Source organism: Daktulosphaira vitifoliae, unplaced genomic scaffold (genome assembly GCF_025091365.1).
Source record: "Daktulosphaira vitifoliae isolate Bord-2020 unplaced genomic scaffold, ASM2509136v1 Scaffold_5, whole genome shotgun sequence".
NCBI classification, from domain to species: Eukaryota; Metazoa; Arthropoda; class Insecta; order Hemiptera; family Phylloxeridae; genus Daktulosphaira; species Daktulosphaira vitifoliae.
In genome coordinates, this window is record NW_026099576.1 from 14707388 (window position 1) to 14728308 (window position 20921).

The 20921-nt window shown below is 26.7% G+C and overlaps 1 protein-coding gene across 5 annotated transcripts in view; it reads right to left on the reverse strand.

Moving 5' to 3' along the window:
• LOC126907444 (phosphatidylinositol 3-kinase 2-like) overlaps positions 1–20921 on the reverse strand; it is a 124071-nt gene that overhangs the window by 33112 nt on the left and 70038 nt on the right. For all 5 annotated transcript variants that reach the window (XM_050688733.1, XM_050688729.1, XM_050688730.1 and 2 more), the window contains 3 exons: positions 9087–9476; positions 4780–5243; positions 2472–2759 (listed from right to left, as the gene is read on the reverse strand). In XM_050688733.1, the coding sequence (XP_050544690.1) occupies positions 2472–2759; positions 4780–5243; positions 9087–9269 (935 nt within the window). In that variant the 5' untranslated portion in view covers positions 9270–9476. The remainder of the gene's footprint in view (positions 1–2471; positions 2760–4779; positions 5244–9086; positions 9477–20921) is intronic.

Here is a 20921-nt window from a genome sequence, read left to right on the forward strand (position 1 = left end):
TTCAGCCGTTTCAGGCGTATTGCTGTAATAATAAAAATTAATCAAAATTTCATGCGTTTTATTAAAAAAAAAGTAACGATAACATGAAAATATATTAATTTTTCTATCATTTAAAGTACATCAATATTCGCGGAACAGACATGCAACAAAAAATAAATATCCGAATTAAACAGCGTAGGAAGTTGTTTTACGTTATTGTTCTAGCGGTTAATTATAAGGGTATTTTTGGGTTTAATTCTACCGAAAGAAATTTTATTACCAAAAAATAATAATAATAATAATAATAATTTAATAAGTTCAAGTGGAAAGCTATGATAGTAAAGTTTTTTATGCTTTAGAATTAATAGTCTTCAAAAAAACGGTTCTTAAAAGTTCAAATCTTCACTGTCATTGGTTGCTCTAATAAAATATCTTTGGAAAATTTCAAAGTTTCCTCGGATTATAGTGATCTTGATTTCAAGTAATATTCGTAACGTACGAGTGCGCGAGATAGGTACCCGAGAAAATGTGTTTTTTTCGAGCTCGTTGAATAACTATCCAGGGGAGAGTTAAGGGAAAATGAAGGGAACACTCGAATCAAAAATAATTTTATAGTAGAGATGGAACATTTTTAAATTTGGGACAATGAAAAATTTTCTTTTGTGTAATGAATAATCAATCATATCGAATACCCAAAGTAAAGAGAGTAGCCAATAGAAAACAGGTACTCGATTGTTGTTCGGTTAGAAAACTTCAACACGTGGCGAACGTTAATATTATTATTTTTATTAAACTTTATCGTTGACTTAAATTTATTAAGTTGCATAGTATTGGGATGAAAATATTTTACTTTTAGTGTTATTAACTAATTCTTTCAAGAATAATAAAAAGTTACTTTTAACCTTTTTTATTAAGTATAATAAACAAACGAATTTTATTATGTTTACAATAACCGTATTATCTATAGCATGTGCTCATAACTTACTTTTATTGCAACTATATTAAAAGAGCCGAAATAATTTTTTCTTTCCCCCCATTCTCTAAGCTTGAACTTTTAATATCGCCCAAGTATTTTTTGTTTGTCATAAAACTGTTAAAACGTGTTTAATAATTCATCTGTACTGTTGACTACTTCAATGCAAAACCATCTTATTAATAATAAAACTCCTCAAAAAAGTGATGTAAGTTGTTTAATATTAAACAGAGATTATAAACATTAAAATTAATTCTACATAGAAATATGTTATCAAAAAAAAAAAAATTTATAATATATATCTATTAAAAAAAAAAATTGTAATTTTAAAAATTTTTTTGAAATTATGCATGTTCTCATACTTGATGATAAAATAATAATAATTAATATAATATTACAAACATGAATAATCATTTACAGCATATTTCCCTTTGATAAATTGAAATATTACTTAGAGCGATATAGTTAATTTTACATCAGCGATTGGTATTATAAATTCAGAAATCTTGTTTGCTTGACTTTTATTACAATAATCATATCATATAATAATGAATAATTAATCAAGTGCGTATATGTATGTTATAAAGCATAATAGGCTTGGTTGAATTATAGTTAATAATTATGGGGGTGTAATCGTTATTGCAAGAGTGCTAGTTTACAATCAATCGCTGGAAATCGATAATAATTTATTACCCTCTGAATATTAAAACGTTATGTTTGGAATAATAAACGATTAGGTGATATAGTACTGATTAATATTTACTGAGTTCAAGCTATCAAAATGTCACAAACAAATTTCTTAAATAAATTATAACTTTTGTGTTTGCTTGATTGTAGAAAAGCGTTTAGAAAGTTCCAGAGTCTAATATTCGAAATGTGTATTTAAGGTCGAAGTACCCAAAATGTAAACTATTATGTTCAGATCGGTACTTAAAATATTCCATTTAACTAGTGACAATAGTATACGCACACTGTACAATGTACATATACTGATTAAAGTGTATAATATCGTACAATATAACATAATATGATCTCGAGTACCTTATCTTAGATGAATCCACTCGGATTCCAAAACTTTATTATTGACTGTCAATCGTAATTGAAGCTGTTTAAAGAACGATTTTACTACATTGAATTTATTTTTACACGTTTGTTCGTTGAATTTTATTTGCTTCCAACGGATATCTCAAAGAAAAAATTGTAAATCGCAAGAAATGAATAAAAGACAATGTGAATAAACATGTTCAAGTATGTATGACATTGTTTGTATACTTACAACTAGTACAATCTCTATAATGTCTATTGCTTTACATAAACGTTTTATGTTCAACCAACTCAAAGTGGTTGCACTTTTAGACATGATTTTTTAGTTAATGAGTTCTTAACAATTATCGCGTGGGTTTATTAATATATGCTTGTTCTTAAAATATCAATGTACCAATTAAAATCCGTATATTAGACTAGTGACAAAACAAGTAAATAATATTTTAATTTCTTAAAGTTTGTACGTTATCAATACCTCTTGGGTTCTGTTCGATCTGTTTGCTCTTCGGATTCATTCAATGTGGGAAACGTGAAGTGTTGTTTTGGTTTTTTTGGTGATGATGTATTATCACCACTAGGTGACCCTGACACGCCGGTTGGTGATGACGGTACAGGAGGAGATCCGTTGTCCGCCTGAAAAGAGTCTTCACTGTCGATTGTCATTTGTTCGGCTGCGAATCCAGAGGAGTTGCGGCCGATTTCCATTCGGGTTCTGTCTTCCTCGAATCGACTTTTGGCATACCTTCTCGAGAGTAACTTCAGTCTAAAATCAATATTGAATAATCGTGAAAATATAATCTGTTTCGAATTCTGCATTTGTATAAGAAAATTAAATGTAATAACTGACATCGATATTGTTTCCTTAATTATGAATTTGAAGTTATGGTCATTTAATAAATAACATAAAAGCAACAGGTAGTAAATAATGTTTATTTTTTTCATCAAAAGTGCTAAAAATTCTATAGTACGTGTGACGGTGTACGAAATTTACTTTAACTGAAATAAACGCTGATATTTTCATGAACGCATAAGTATAATATTTAGTCGAAGACATTGGGATGACAAAGTGTTCATTTTTTTGTGTAATTAAGTAGAAAAAAATTATTTGACGTAATAACCAGATATATCAGATTTTTATAAATAGAGTTAAAACACAAATGGACATGTATTGTTGTATTTTTAAATGCAACAACAAGATATATTCGGACGTTTTTATATCTGCTTTAAAATTAAAAAAAATAAACGTGTCTCGTTGTTGTCTCGTGGTATTGAATTGTATACATAAAATTAATCGAAGATATAACAAACTGAGTGAGGGAGCTTAGCTGTTTTAACCTTTTGCATATGACACTAACTTGTATAGTAGGTAGAATTAATACTTCATTATTTTTAATTACCTAATTAATCTTCGAACGAATTACATGAAATATTGTTTGAATTTCAGAAGTTTTAATTTACACGTTTTACAATGGGTCGTAAATCATAAAAATTCATGCACTTCAATAATAGGGAGAACAATTTTATTTTAAAAATTATACATTTTTCTTTATTTATTTTTATACAACATGGTTGTTTTTTAGAATTAATTTCGTCGGAAAATGTTTTAACGTTGAATAAAAATGTTCTTTGAGTTTTCTTTTTTATGTTATTTTCTCACTGCTAAAAAATTATAAGTTTACGTTTTAAAATTTATTACAAAGTAGTTTTTTCTGAATTTCCATTTATTATCCGGTTTAGTTTTATTGTTATTAGAGAAACTGACGTTTCGCACACCTTTTAATTCATGTTTCATTATTCACAGTATTTTTTCTGATTCTTCTTTTTTTTTCATTAAAAATCAGTTATACTGTTAAAAAATATATCATTAATTTTAATACTAAATAAACATTTAAATTTACAGCACCATTATGAAAAATATATAATAATAAATACATAAGGAAAAGGGGTGCACAACGAGACATATGTGATTTTAAGCCAATGTCTAAATTAAAGCTGATTTTAACGATACACTTTAATATAAATATTTCTTAAGGAATATGTAAATATTTAACCAATAAAAATTTTAGTAGCACTGTTTTAACGGCACTACCATTGTTCAACACTTAAAAACTATATCGAACAAAATTCACTTGTTTGTTTTTGGTAATTAATATATTAGTCACGTATTATTTTATTCTATTTAAAACACATAAATACAAATTTTAGTACACTAAATTCATCTTTTACTAAAATATTAAGTACATTTTTTACACTCTTGACTTAATAACATTGAATTTCCTTCGATAAAAAAATTTGATTTTTACGAAAATAGTCCATTATTTGTAAATTATTTATTAATAATCTATTAAATGTCAGTAAAACATCAATATTTTAAATTGGTGAATTGTCCCAATGTAAACCACAAATATTCACATTGTACATACACCTTTGATGAGCCACGATGAGACATTTTATATTTGTTTTTTCGCAAATAAACTTAATTAATGATATTTTTTAAGTCTAAGAAATGGCTATATAAATATTATTTTTAGTAAAATTTCGTACTATGGTTATTGAACAGCTACGTTAAATTAACATTTGTGATTATAAAAAAGGCGAAATTACAATGTTCTAAAACGTTTTTGGTAGGCCATGGTAAAGGTTTTGTGTTAAATTAGAATTGTTTTTGTAACTTTTATAAAAAACTCGGAAAAGGGAAATTTAATTTTCAATATGTCACATTTTCTTTTGTACAGAGATGAAGTAAAGTCGGACATTTTTCAAATAAAATAATTTCTACTGACCTTCTATTAGTTATTATGGTGTTACGGTGTAGGTTTTCTAGTAGTGCTTGTCGTTTCATGATGTTTCGCCATTCCAAAGTATTGTCAGCGTCGTCATCGGCATTTTGGTTTTTGTCGGCCGGTTTGAAGTCTTCCACCGTCGTCGTGTTATCAACAGTGCCGCTGTTGAAATTGTTGTTTTTGTTATTGTCATTATTGTTGTTGTTGTTGTTGTTGTTGTTATTGTTGTTGCGATGGTTAGTGGGCAGTGCGGTGTACTGGAGGAAAGCCAGGGAACTGTCGTCATATTCCTCGGGTGCGGTATCTTGGACGGTGAACACGACTTTAGGATCATCTCTTGGCGGTTCTTCTGTGCTAGACGCGCTGTAGAACTCGTCGTCTTTTTCAGCAGATGATGAAGACTGAGTTCCGTTTAATACTTCATCGAGTAAATTAGGAGTGATCCTCATTTTAGATTCTACGTACTGCAACAATTTAATAAAACGCAATTATAATTCAGCTATTAACTGTAATAGAAATATTAATTATATTTTATACGCTGTCGAGTTTATGAATTAATGAAATACTCGATTTGGTATTAAATATTGCTGGATAACTTGAGTGCTCAAGACGTGCAATATTGTGTACACAGTAGATATTAAATAATACATTTTTAAAGCGGCTCACTCATGAACACAGAGAATAGACATAAAATTAATTATATCAATCAAATACAGCAAAGTCTATTTCATAAAGCTACATAAATATAAGCATGACATTTAATTAAAAACTATTCATGTTAAATATTTTTTATGCACTATAATTAATTATAGTATACAATACGTTTTAATGAAATAAACAATTATTCCTTTAAAATTAAAAATATATTTGAAATATTAATTCAAAACTAAAACGTATTTAACTCAAAAAGCCATAAAAATTACGAAAAAGTCACGGATAAGTATTTTATAAGCAATGTTATCAACGTTAAACACATACTGTGTTCCCCCTAGTGACCTTATCAGCTAGTGACACTATCACTAAATTATGTTATAACCTAATCGATCGTCACATATTGCATAACATTTAATATAAATTTCATATTGTATTTTATAAATGCAGAATTTCCCCCTTTTTTTTTTCTTCTATCTTTAGAGATACCTAATAAATCACTTAAATTATTACTCCTAGATTATTCTTAAACATTCTAACTAGATCATTCGAAATACCCGGATAGTATAGAATGAGCTATCTAATTAGTTTTTATTCTCCAATCTAATGAGTGCCCTCACTTCTTTGTTCCACTTTTTCGTTCGGACTAATTTTGAAATTACATTTTCATCATACCCATTAAATTTAGCTATTTTCCTAATAACCCCCAGTTCTTTATCAAAATCTATTTTATTCATCGGAACATTAACTAATCTGTAAGCCATACTATTCAAAGCTGTTATTTTGTGTTTCTAGCTGTAGTTCGAGTTGTTTGGAATGCACACGAAAGTATGTTTGTTTTTCCGATATTTCAATATTTAGCCCCCTTTTACTCTTTTAATTAATAAATCCAAAAAAAAAAAAACAATTTTCTCTCTACTTTATGTTCGTATGTAAATTTAATCGATGGGTAAAAATAATTACAATGTTGTACGAAGACATCCGTGTTAAAATCTTTGTTTATTATTGCAAAAATATAACCTAAATGCCCAACCCAAATTTTTGAAAAATCGTCATAGGTGTGTTTTAAATTTGTTTAAAGCCTACTTATAAAAAGTTCCGCTAAAATTGGTGATAGTGGATTGCCCATTGCTGTACTCTGAGTTTATTCATAAAATTTATTTTGAAATGATAATCATTTCGACCCACACATAACTTTGTTAAATTATAAGCTCGTATTATTCTATTATATGTTTTGTTCTTTATTCATTATTTAAGAAAATCAATTGTTATACTTATTGGAAAACTCGAAAATAAAGCTTCTACGTCAAAAGAAATTAACCTATTATTATTTTGAATAGCATAATCAGGTAATTTTTGAATAACATCAATATTATTTTCAACTAAAAAGCTAACGAAGTTTTTAACAGATGAAAACACCTTTACTAACTGTTTAGACAAATTGTAAGTCAAAGTATTATTATTCGACACAATTGGACTCGTATTAATTCCCGGCTTATGTATTTGAAAAATTAAGATTTTATTGGAAATTCTAAACTTTGTCTCAATTATAAATTTTGAACTATTAATAACATTTGTAATCTCCCTTATCATTTTACAGGTTCTCGTTAATTTCGTTATAGGGATTATTCTTGAATAATTTTTGAAACACAATTGAAACAATCTCCTTTTTCAAGTATTTCTATGGAATTCTCCTTATTTTATTTTAAACAAAAACGGTTTTTATTTTTTAGATTCTTTATGAGTTATGAATATTTTTTCTAAACTTCCTTTACATACAATAAAATTTTTTCGATAAATACTTGTTTAAGGCATAACTTTTGTATTATTATTTCTCCGTGGGAAAATACAATGTTTATGTAATTCTTAATTAAATTGTCTTCCCATTAAAAAAAAAAAAGAAACTACAAGACTTTTAATATATTTATTTTGCCCTTATTTTTGTGTTCTGAAAGTAAATTTCAACTTTTTTTTTTTAACTATGTTTTTTATAATTCGAATTTCTGTTTGAACACTTGGTACATATTTTGTACAAACATTTTCCACTGAGATTGTTCCAAAAAAATGGAAAGTTTTGGGGCTCAGAATTAAAAACACTTAAGGAAAATTAAAAATTAATAAATTAACATATCTCCTGTAACTAAACATTTATTAACATATTATTACTTCATTAATATGATAAAACTATATAACAATGTAAATAATTACAAATAATTAATATAAGGGAGGCAATAGGAATATATATAAAAAAAAATAATAATATATTGGGATCATGGCTCACTGAAAAATTCATTATTTAACTTTCATAAACCCACAAAATGTGACAATCGATTAGGTGATAACATAATTTAATGATAATGTCACTAGGGTATATATAAAAGAATATTTTTCAGTTGGATTTTAGTATATGTTTCAATGTTAACATTGTTTTTGAAATACTTATCCGTGACTCTTTAGTAATTTTTGTGGTTTTTTGAATTAAATATTTTTTAGTTTTAAATTAATAATTTAAATATATTTTAGCCTTTAAGTGATTAATTCTTATTATATAATTGTTTTTAAATTTTGTTTTTCACTTTAAATAAAAACACGGAGAACATATTAATATAATACGTCATACATCTACAGTTAAATTAAAAAAAATTCTCTATATTTATCACACATAGTTTTTGTTAGTGCTACACTGCTTTCTGTGTTAAAATTTTTTCAGAAATTTAATCAAGTCGGTGAAAACTTTGTTAATTTTAAAGTAATGTGTTGACGAGTACATTAAGTAAAAAACTGTTGAAAAATGTACTTAATTCAATTTCTCATCTATTTTGTGCCAATAAAATTCTGAACTGCGTTTTATTTTTTATAGCTATAGATAATGTCATTATGATTTATGTGTTGTACACATTTAAGTGTCTTCTTTCAAGATATATTTTTTGTTGAACAAATAATTAATTTAATAATCTTAAAATTCAGTGTGTGAAGAGCTCTTAAATTTGGAGCTAAATGTTTTGGTTACTCTTAAGCTAAAGAAAGTAGATTAATGTTTTTTTTTTCTATTTTGATATTCAGATTAAAATACCAAATTATTGGTGTTGTTTAAGAAATTATGAAGCCTGGGGCTCAACATTTAAATGAGGTCCCTATGTTATAAACGCAATTTAAGTTTTATAATTTATGCTACGCTTTAACAAAAAAGTTGAGCCTCGGGAGCTACGTCCTCTCTGGTTCATTCCTAGGCTGATTAATATGATTTTTTGTTCTAGGGAATAGTTAAAATTTTAAAATTAATATCCTTTGTTCAATTCGAATTAGAATTAGCCCTTGACTTCGATTTAAATATTTTTGTGATAATTTTTGCTATTTATAGCAAGGAAATGATAATATGAATGTAAATGGGAAATGGGGTTGTATGTCAGTCACTTAAAAGCTGTCTCTACAGGTAATTATCACAATACTTGTTAAGGTTATTAATTTTAAATGATTTTAACTCGGGGGCTTTATAAAATATACTTATTGTCAAATGAATTTTTATTTTATGTGCTAACATAATAAATAAAAAGAAAATTTATATTTTGCTTTGAATTATAACTCGAGGCAACAAAGGCAAATAATTAATTACCGTGCACGCGATTCATAAGTTGTCTGGTAATCGTCAAACTTACCGGGTTGTCGACGCTCTCCTCGTGTTCTGTGTCGTCTGTGACAGTGGTCATAGTGACTACAGAGGAATCGGTACTAGTGTTGACAGTAGCTGACGATTCAATTGATATTGAACCAGAACCGATCACTTTGACTTTAGGGACGGGGGATGTCTGTTGTGATTGCGCCTTGGATCGGTTGAGCATGCGGCGGGCGCCGGCAGACTTGAAGTGCAATCGGCGAAGAGCGCTGGACGCGCTGGCGATGAGATCATTGCCTGGTGACGCTGTTCCATAGCTGGAAGCCGACGACGGCGTTGGAGATCCCGGCGCCGACTTCCTTACGAGAACCGCCACTCGGTGTTTGCTTGTGCCACTGACATCAGCGTTGGCCGGAGTACAGCCACCACCAACCTATCAACACAAAATCAAAATATTTTTTATTGGCAATGTGGTTCATTTTGTCTATAAAAAGTATAACGGTGAAAAATTGTGTACGTTAAATTAAATATTAAGGCGGAGGGAGGACAGCTGACAATGGGATATCGTAAGCGTCGAAATAGTCACCGCCTACATGATCGCGACGTGTTGTTAAATATATAACTTGCGAATAATTAAAAATGTTGTCTTTAATGATCAGAATCGTTGAGATTTATAGTCTGTTCATAAGCCAAAAGATTTCCGTAACTAAAACCAAATGGTTTTCCATAGAATTTTAATGTATATAATAATTAAATTAAGGTAACGTTGCATAACGTTTCCGTTATCCGAATAAAGATTGTTTACGTCACCTCACCAATTTACTGGACTCTGAGTAAAAATCCATACTGTATTTAAATAAATTAAAAAGTCAATTAATTAACTTTTTTAATTACAACTTTTTCTTTGCCGATTTCTTCGTGGCTTTATTGGTTTTAAAATAATGACTATTCATTACTTTCTCTTTTTTTTTTACTTTGTTTATTGTTTGCAGTGTTCCGCCGAATTTCTTCCGTTTTCCGCCGGATATGTTAGAACCATCATCAAAAAATTACTTCGACAATGTATTTTATTAAAATAGAAATTTTACATTTAATGAGAAAATAAAAAAATATGTTTACATTTATAAAAGTTGTTTACTTAAAATTATATTTATATTTTATATACGATGTTCATCCTTGAACTTTAATTTATATTTGTTTTTATTTTTAGAACTTCGTATTGATAAAAATGTGTAAATAGTTCTATTAAATGAGTTTAATGAGATCTAATCGAATTGCACGGTAAAGTAATAAATGAATGAATCACGTGTATTAGTCAAAGTTCGTGAAACGCTACTTCTAAATGAATTTACTTGCAATTGTACTTATTTTTGCTTTTCCGCATTTCAAAAGGATCGATTAATAGACAATGAATCTCCCTTTTCTTATTTCTATTATTTTCCATAGAATTCATTATTACTTTTTCACAGTTCACGAAAGACTTCATTTAAGTATAAAGTTAGCTTTGTTATAAATAGAACCATCATCAATATTAGTGTCTCTGTAACGGGTAATACGAATAAGTTTATTAAGAATCATGGTAGTTTTTAGTATTTGAAAAAATTATATTGTTAAAAAAATGGACTTACAGAAAAATATATATTTGTATGTTTTTTTAATAGGTAAATTGTGTTTGTTTTACAAGTTGTTTTTCAATTGTTTATTAGTTGATAAAACTACTTTGAGTTATTAGTTATAGTTTGTCGTTTTGTAGTCCTGGCCTTTATCATAATGATTGTATGTATTTTCACAGCTATGTTAAACAATGAAGTGTAAAATAAGCAAAAATTATTAGCTTACATTAAGTTAAATGGCAAAATCAAAATTATTTTTTGTATATTTAATTAAAAACGTCTGGTAATACAACTTCATTTTATTTCAATCAATTTATTTTGATTGATATTACAACTAAGTAAATAATGAAAAAAAAAACAATATTTATTATCATTATTTGTTCAGATATAAAATATTTTAAAACAATATTAAATATAGAATTTACATTTAACTTGCATATTGAGAGGTTTTTTTTATTATTTTCGGTTGTATTTATAATGTTCTACCATAATTCACTCCATTTTTATTTTTACAAAACAAATATTATTAAAATAATATAAAATAAATATTATAAGGCCAAAAAGCACTTAAAAATACAAAAAATATATGAATAAATCATTTTTTTCGTATATTCCAATAATTGATTGATTTATATTAAGTTAATTTTGAATAAAGTTTTAATATGACACTATGATTACGTCATTTAAAAAAAATGTTAAATTAAAAGATGTAATTGCATTTCAATACTCCTATTTTAATACAGTGTATTCCTAAATTCAAATTTTAATTTATAAACTAAAACAAATTTATATGATGGAAATAATAAGTAAATTTATTTAAAGTATAATCTGTTATTAAAATAGTTTATGCGATTAATAATATAAAATCAGAGTAATTTAATTATAGTACCATATTATTCTGCTTATGATAATAATAATAATAAATAAATAATATTATATATTATTTTACACAGAACAATATTATAGTTATTTATAATAGTTTTTAATATTTAATGTATTGATTCATTTATTATCTGCACAATAAATGATTATTATTCATAATGTATTATTAGAAAATATAAAAATTAATGAGTTTTCACGATATTTAATTGTAATTATAACGAATGTTCTATTGAAAAAATACTGTCTATTCAAAGTGGACTATTTATCACACCAACTAGTTACACGGTCGCGTGAAGATTTAACCATTAAGTTTTAAGTTAAAACTATCCTTAACGAGGTTATTCCGTAGTAGGTATCTTAATACGTAGCCCAAGCTCGAGAAATTTGAAATGATAAAATATCACTGCAAAGGTTTTTATGAGAACAACGCATAAAATAATGGATGAGTTTTATTCAATGGTTTTAAGCGTCTGTCAGATTTGTGTTTTCTGCCTCGAGTAGGAGACAAATAACAGAGACCGTGATTGTGACATTTTAAGTTGTTTCACTTTTATTAAGTATAATAAAATGTAATGTTATCATTCGTCGGACCCTGGGGAAGACAGTAAATGCGGCAATGATAGAGTACAAGTCTGGGTGATAATATGTGCGTACTTGTTATGGAAAAATTATTCGTCTTAAGATGCAATTATACAGCAATGAAACAAATAATAATATCAAAGAAATATTTGCGCTTACGTAGTGGTGGTATATCAGAGTTTTATTATAATTTTTTTTACGGGAAGATGACTCTGACATTGTTATGTAACTTCGTGCACAGACGACGACAAAGTTTTCAGTAAGCAGAGCTAAATTAAAGTTGTATATATTTTTATAAATATATTATGGTAAAGAGTTTTTTAGAGACAAAGCGTGAGCAATACGACAAGTTGTAAGGAAAACTTCTTGTTTGCCTGTTCTCAAATGTTCTTTAGAAATACTGAATTAATAAAATGCATAAACAGTATGTAATAAATATTAGGTATCTATTCTCGAATCTCAGTGGCTATGCAAATGCGAAAATAATCTTATTTTAATGTCCAATGGTTAGTGAAACATAAGAACATTTTTTTACCAAATATTAAATGAAATTTTAATAGACTTTTGTATGTTATGTACTCTTTGAGAGTACACTAATTCTTGATTAATTCATTAACAGTTCGAATAATTTATAATTTATATTTTTGAGAAATATTTTTTGTAACTAACTTGTGTAACAAAACTAATACTTTCTTTTTAAAAACCTTTCAAAAAATTTAATAATTTAACTCTAATGTTTTTTCTTTTAGAAGTATACGGTAGATAAATATATTTTTAATATAAAGAAGTCTCTTGTGATATTTATAAATAATTTTTTATTTGATTTACTTTTTTAGTAGAGTCTTACGCTGTTATAAATTTGTTAATGTGGTGGCACCTTAAAGTCATTTTGGACGACTGCCCGACTTTTAAAAAGGTAAAGGGATAGTAAGTTGATGTTTACTATAACAATCAACTGTTATGAGTAATTAAAATGTTAATGATAGTGTGCTAAATTCTTTATAAATTTGAAGACTTAATAATCTATTTAAAGTGGAAAAATATAGATGCTTATACGTTAAAACCCGAACAATTATTTCATTTCAATAGACTTTGTCATAATAGGTACTTATTAAATATTTGATAGATACCTTAGGATTTGTTTATTGCGTCTATTTGTCTATCATAATAGACAAATCTTATCGAGATATTAATAGCTCCACTGTTTGCAATGCAATACATGTCTGTTATCAATTATAATAATTTGTATATGTGAATGTCATGCAGTTCTTGAGGCGTGGAGAGCAATTCTTAAATTTTAAACATTTTTGCCTTACCTGTTTTTTTTACATTGGCACTATTGTGTTAACGTATTGATATTATGTAAGCAAGTCGTAACAACAATAAATTGTTATTATTTTGGCACCATTTATTGTGTGGTTATAAACGGAGAAAAAATTATGAAGAGTGCGAATCCAAATATTTCCAATGAACTTAACTTTTAATAACATAAAATAAATCAAATGATGTATAAATAATTTTGTGAAACTTGCTGAATACTACCGAAATTTTATGTTTAGTTGGCTGTAACGCTACAGGCTTAGCAGAGAGTGAAAAATTTGGTCACGAAAGATAGTTGAAACGATTACCAACTCTCTCTGCCGTTGACCTACACAAAAATGATCGCGTGTTGTACAATCATTTATTTATAGTCTAAATTTAATGTAAGACGCACCCTCGGACCTTTATATCATTATTATTTTTTTTGTCAGTGTGATAGAATAAGGTCATACTGTAAAGTACAATGACTTTGCACTGTATACCTCGAATCTCATTGTAGTACGATCGGAGGACTTTCTCCTGGAAAGTCTTAGCGATAGGATTGTAATGAATCAAAATAGAAGTTTCGAGACTATCCGAGAAACTTCTAGAATAATCTTTACACAAATAATTATCAATTTGAAATACTTTTCTGACTGACTATTATTTTATTACTTTTTACAAATACATCGTTCATTTGGAGCGATGTTTACATTAATGTCCATCTTTTTAATTACCATAAGCGTATCTGTGGCGCCGAACAGACGGCAAGATTAAATAGTTAAATTTTTAAGAAAAACTAGCCTCCCTTCATTACCTTACCAACTAATTTAATATAAAAGGGCTAGTAAAATTAGCACAGACACTCTCTTTCCATTTTATCTCTCTCGCATACTCTCACTTTCATTTTCACTTATTATTCCCCCATAATCTTACACTTTCATATTAAAAGTTAATAATGTAAAATTCACGTTACTTTTGTTAATTTTAATTATAAGACTTATATATATTTGTCAAAATAATTAATACAAGTTATAGAAATAAACTCAGTATGTTGCCCCTCATATCTGTATTTTTATTTATTTAAATTAACTTAAAATATCGACGTCAACAAGGAACATTACAATTCACCGTCTATCTACGAATCCATTTGGACATCAAGGTAAGTGTAGTCTTAAGACATGCACTATATTCATGTAATATTAAGAAATAGGACAGAGTGGATAAGAGGTAGGATTAAGATGATATGAATGAATCTAACACAATCCAAATAACTTATAATCCTTTTCCTACTATCTCTATCTTATCGCCTCCCCTTATTTTATTTTTATTACAGGATTTCATCTGTTTTTGTAGGTACTCACATTGAAAATCAAATTAAATTATTACCAAAATTATATATTATATTTGTATTCTGTTGCACACTTAAACAAGTTTTTTTTTATTATAATAACATTATTTTATAAAAATTGTTTTTTTAATTAATTAACAGTAACGTAAATAAACAAGTGGAAGTATTAAATTAACAGGTTGAAACATTACACGCACATTGAAATTATTCAAGTGAAGTTAATATTTGTGCAATATTTTAATATATGTCTTCTGAATTTTTTTTAGGACCAGTACTGAGATATCGTCGTGATTCATGGCATAAAAAAGAGGAGGCATATTTGAATGTAGGATCACAGTGTCGTCGACAATAGAATGACTAATAAAATAAAACAATAATGCTAGATTGATTTAAGATATTAATCACACAAGTAGGGTAAAAAGTATAAAGTGCTTATATAATGGCGAAGAATGTTTTCCTACTATCCAAACGAATCTCTGAAAGAAATGGAATTCACAACGTTATGTCAGCCCTTTAAGTTAAATGTTATCCACGGAATTTTATTAATTTCGCTTCTAGCGGCAGAAGCTCGGAATGGGCATTACCTATTAATAATGGTAGTATTATTAAAAACAGCCGCGCTGTTTAATTTTATTTTTGCAGGGAAGTATATTGACCTTATGTTGACTTTTAGACTTTCGTTGTTCATGAATTTAGTGCATATCTATTCGTTATGAAAGCCCTTGGGCATTTCAGTTTGCAACGAGCAGGACGGTGTTATTGTTGTTTTATATAAAATGTCCTTAGTTTATCTAAATAAGTTTAAGGATTTTTCGATTTACAATTCGTTCCTACTCGAAGTAAAGTGGTACGAACTAAAATAAATAAATCAGAGTGCAAATTCACCGTTGTTCGTCAGATAACAGGATTAAAACATCGAAGAATAACTAAGAGAGTTTTGATTAGCTGTATTATTTATTCAAGAGACAGAATATTTTTCAGACATGGGAAATAGCATGCAATTCATGATGTTGTTTAATGAAATATTAGTCGAGCAAAAAAATAAAATATCCTATGAAACTACCGCCTTAATAATAACTATTGGTTGGGCTTAGACATAGTAAAATTATCATGAGCTTTTAATCTTAAAATATTCTACACGAATAAATTATCCAACAATGATGTGTACTTCTGGGGATGTCGATTGGAATTATCGTAACTAACATGTGAAAAGTTTCCTTTGACCATTCCTATCACGTATTATACACTCTAATCTCGGCCATTGAATACACCGTTCGTTTATCGGATTAATTTTCAAACCAAATCACAGTCGCCGTAGTAAATATGTGTACACAGGCGTGTTTGCTAACAAACTTCAGTTACAGCAAACGTCCAGTTCATGATTTATCCGATAACACAAAATTACTTGTTGGCGTTACGTTCATCGTTGTTATCCATATTATGAAACACCATAGTTTAGAAACAAAAACTCAATAGATTTATTTAAGTGTAAGCAAAAAAAAAAAAAATAATGTTTTTTTTAAAAAGGAAAACAGAGTTTTGATTCCACATCCTTGAACTAACTACTTAGTAATACAACAAAAAGTAATTGTTTAATGTAAGAGTTCAACAAAGTGATACTACCAAAAAGTTAATAAATAATCTCTTTCTTTTTAAAGAATGTGTGGAATTTTCATTGGACTAAAAAAAAAAATAGTTTATTTTAAGAAAAAAAAAGCTTCGATATTATTTTGCAAAAAGTTTTTGTATTGACTTAGAAGTTGATTTGACTTGAAATGTGCAGCCATTGATAAAAACAGAACAAAATACAAATAGATTTTTTCCCTTGTTAATTTTTTCAAGTCGAAAATAATAATATTTTTATCGAAAATAATTTTTTGTAGTGAAATTAATCCACAAATATATTTTGTAATATTTGGTGATTTTTTTTATTAATTGTTTTTCATACACCTGCGCCCTTTATTATTTCTATAATAATTTAAAAGTTATAAAATTAAATCAAATTTCAAATATTTATTATTTTTCTTATGAAATTTATATTCTCTCACACATCCACGTAGTGAAATAGCCTACACAGAACGCCGTGTACAGAACATTAACAAACGGCATTATCGTTTTTATTAAGACTAACCAAATAATATTTACTCCTAATAAATGTGATCCTAGTGTTACGATAAAAATGATGTCTAAATAAAAAAAATGTACATTCTATTCTAAAATATTCTGACAAAACTAAAAATAAAATTTTAATGAATGAACTTTATGTAATGATTTATTTATAATTTAGAGTCTCATAAATAAATAAAATAACTTTAGCAAGAATTTAAATATTTTTCAATTATTAATTTTTAATATTTATTAAATTTCAACAAATATTTGATCAGTGATTCATAAAATAAATCTAGTTTCAGAATTAAATCTGCTATGGTATTTTTTTGTATTATAAAATGGAATTATTAATGTTGTATAATTAATGTAAGTTCATCATCACTGTAAATAGTGGCACTGAGAGAAAGTGACAACAGCTACATAAACAGAGGAGAGGAGATGATCGAGCCATTGGAAAATATATACTACTACTACGTCTTTCGCAACGTTGGTTTAATTATCAAATAAAAAACCAAAGTAATATGGCCGTTTTTCTTTTACATATGTAAATATTTTTAAAATGGAGTAAATCGCCAGCTAAATGGACGGACAATCTGGGAAACTGAAAATGATGAATGACAATAACTTAACTATAAATAAAAATAATTAATTAAAAGAAAAAACAACAATATAATATATAGCATTATATAAACTGTATAATAAAAACTGATGTTTGTTTAATTATTAGTAATTTAAATTTGTTTTTTTTTTATCAAAATTTATTAAATATTGTTTGTAAAATTATTGTCTTTAATATATATATACATGTACGTATAAAAATTATAAAAAGAAAAAACTGAAATATTAAAAGAAAATTATTGTTAAAAAAACTGCATTACAAATTTAATGATATTTCTAGTTCAACGTAAGAGTCTTGGGAATAACTGTTTCAGAAGACATTCTGCGAGATTGTCAATATAGTATTGTACAGTAGTATAACTTTTGTACACTAATTGAATAGAACTTCAAAATTTCGTCCATAACTTAAGGAAGTGTTAATGCTACTGCTGACTAATGAGAAAATCTTATTAAAGATGTTGTTTTACTATTTTTTGTAAACAATATTATTAAGTTACATTTAACTTTTTCATTTTATGTAATTTGTAAGACGTTTAATATCGGTTAATTTTTATTCAATTCATTTAAAAAAATGTAAAACAATGTAAAACAAATAACTTGTAAACCAAGCCGTAAGTTATTATATTACGAAAGGTTTTCCACGTCTTTTAAAAGAGTTTTGGTTAATTTGAATGCTAAACTCCATTTAGTTTTTCAGTTGAAAAATTCATATTCATTATTGTAAATGTAACTTAAACTTTTAATAATAATTAAATAATATTAATGAGTAGTGTAAAGGAAATTGAATATTAATAAATATTTTTAACTATTAATGTCTGATTAATAGCTTGACTACAATCATTGAAGTCCTAATTTTACTATTGGTTTTATCATACCAGTATTTTATCATTCAAATAGTTTGAATAGAAATAATAACGGATTTGCTTAATATTATATAATTAAATTTTTTAATTATAGTTATTTAACAAAAATAATTTTATAAAAATTTAGAAAAAACTATACAAGTAAGAAAGGTAAAGTCTCGTTTCATTATTAAATAATTTGATATTAACGAAATTCAAATTAATGTTTAATTAATATTTTATTGAGCTTATTGCGATCCTTACTTTATTTTAATTCATCTCAAATGTTATTTGTAAACGATTTGATATAAATGAACATTATATGCTATTTAGTAATGAATTTTTTACATAGATAAAAATATAATTAGACATTATTATGAGGTCTATGATAAATAAAAAAAAAAAATGCATGATACAGTAAATTTATTCGAATTATTTAATTGTCACATGAACGAAATAAAAATGTTTGCAGGTCACTTCTACTTTGACGCTTTTGTTTGATGAGTCAGTAGCATTAAAGAGTATTTAAGTAAATTCATTGGCCTGTGACAATGATAAATTAATGAAAATACATTATAATTGTGATTAATGCACAAAAGCTAAGCTGAAAAAATGGTAGTCGTTGAAGATAGTTTAATACGTTTTTTTGATAATTGTGTCATTTGCATGTTGAAGATGTATTGTTTTAATTTGGTATAGGTTTAAAAAAATACCTTTTTGAAATATTATCAAAGTTAAAAAGAAAACAAATTTTATATGACTTTTAAGCCCTCATAGTACTTAGGTTATTGATTGAATTTTCAAAAAAGTGTGTCATCGTCATGGTTAAAGTCTAAAGTATTATCAATAAAAAATTTGCAATAATCCATTCATTTTTCAAAAATTTATTTAACATAAAGTGATAACTAAAAATTTCAACATTGACTCTTTTATAACAATTGTAATTTCTCTTTATCTCGGGTATTGAGTGGGGTTTTTCAAAATATTGTCACCAAAAATCTAACTAAATACAATATTTGATTATTTGACGTAATGTTGAGCAAATTAGTATAGTAAGTGCAGAATAATATTGTATAGAGACACAAAAAAGAAAACATGGCAAAATAAAACCAATAGCTTCTCACTTAAGCTTCGAAGCATAATATATGTATTATTTTAAGAAGCTAAAAAACGAAATAATCGTAGTTTTAACAATGTTAATAGTAGTTTAATCATTAAATTTTATAAAAAAAATTATATTTTAATAAATCTAATATTTGATATTAATTATAACTGAAATTATCGCAAATCAGACTAAATAAGTTAGCAAAACAAATTATAATAATGATAAGTTGTCATTGTTTATTAAACTTGGTTGAGTTTTGCATTTGATTATGACTTTCAAATGTTTCAGAGCAGTTGTTATATAACTTTTCAACCATTTACTTACAAATAATTTGTTAGATTGTTTTAACTTCTTATTATTAGCGTAATTCAAGTTGCATATCTCAACATTGTGATATTATGTCAAACTTTTAATATTCAAGAGAGAATTTGTAGAAACATAAAACATTAAATTTTTAATACAATGCCTTTTCTAATCAATTTCCAAATGAACCGAAAAGGAGTACTAGACAATAATTGTATTTTCTAAATAGCATCATTAACATTCGTCACACGTGGAAATTTACTCGCGATATAATTTTATAATGGGTCACAAAAGTTGCGACAACTAGAGTTGAGATCGTCCTTAGCTACCATTATAATTTTATTATCATTCAAGGTTGGAATATTACACACGGAGTTGACGATTCAGCATCAAAAACGTCTTAAAATTCATTATAACTATAAAATACTAATTAATGTATAAAATTTATGAAGCAACTCGCAATGTTGTAAAAATCGTATATTCTAAATTAAATGAACAATTAAAACGAATATTACTATTTTTAGGTTAACTGTGTATTACAAAAGGTCATAATAATAGTAGAAATGAACAATAATTTTTTAAAAATGAAATCTTGCCGGTAAAATAAAAATATGTATAAAATACAAACAAAACGACATTCAACAGGGAATGCTAACTACGCGACCAAATAGCGTTTAACAATTCTATTAATCATAAAATTCTTTGACCATTTTATTAGACATCATGAGCATAATAATTTCAACCAAATATTATGACGTATTTAAAACATTGATATGTAATACTTATTAAAGAAATATAAGTGAGCACCAAAGATACGAAAATAAGTTTACAAGGATCGACCATATAAATTAAAACATCACAATTAATGTAGGAGAATCATGTTTTTTGTATTATATTGTTGACTACAACAATTGGTTAATTTATATTAGCTGTCCATTACAATTATCTGCTTACTTCATTGAATTAATTTTGTGATACTTTTAAAAATCGGTTTAAATTAGCTTATTTATGTTAGCATTCAAATAATTCTTAACTGAAATTATCTGGTTGAAATGTAATTTAAAAAAATATATAAATATAAAGCTAAAATGTAGCATATTATCCAGTGTATACAATTATGTAAACGCACAGCATGCGTACACTAACATATACACTGTTATCTATCGGTCGAATCCCA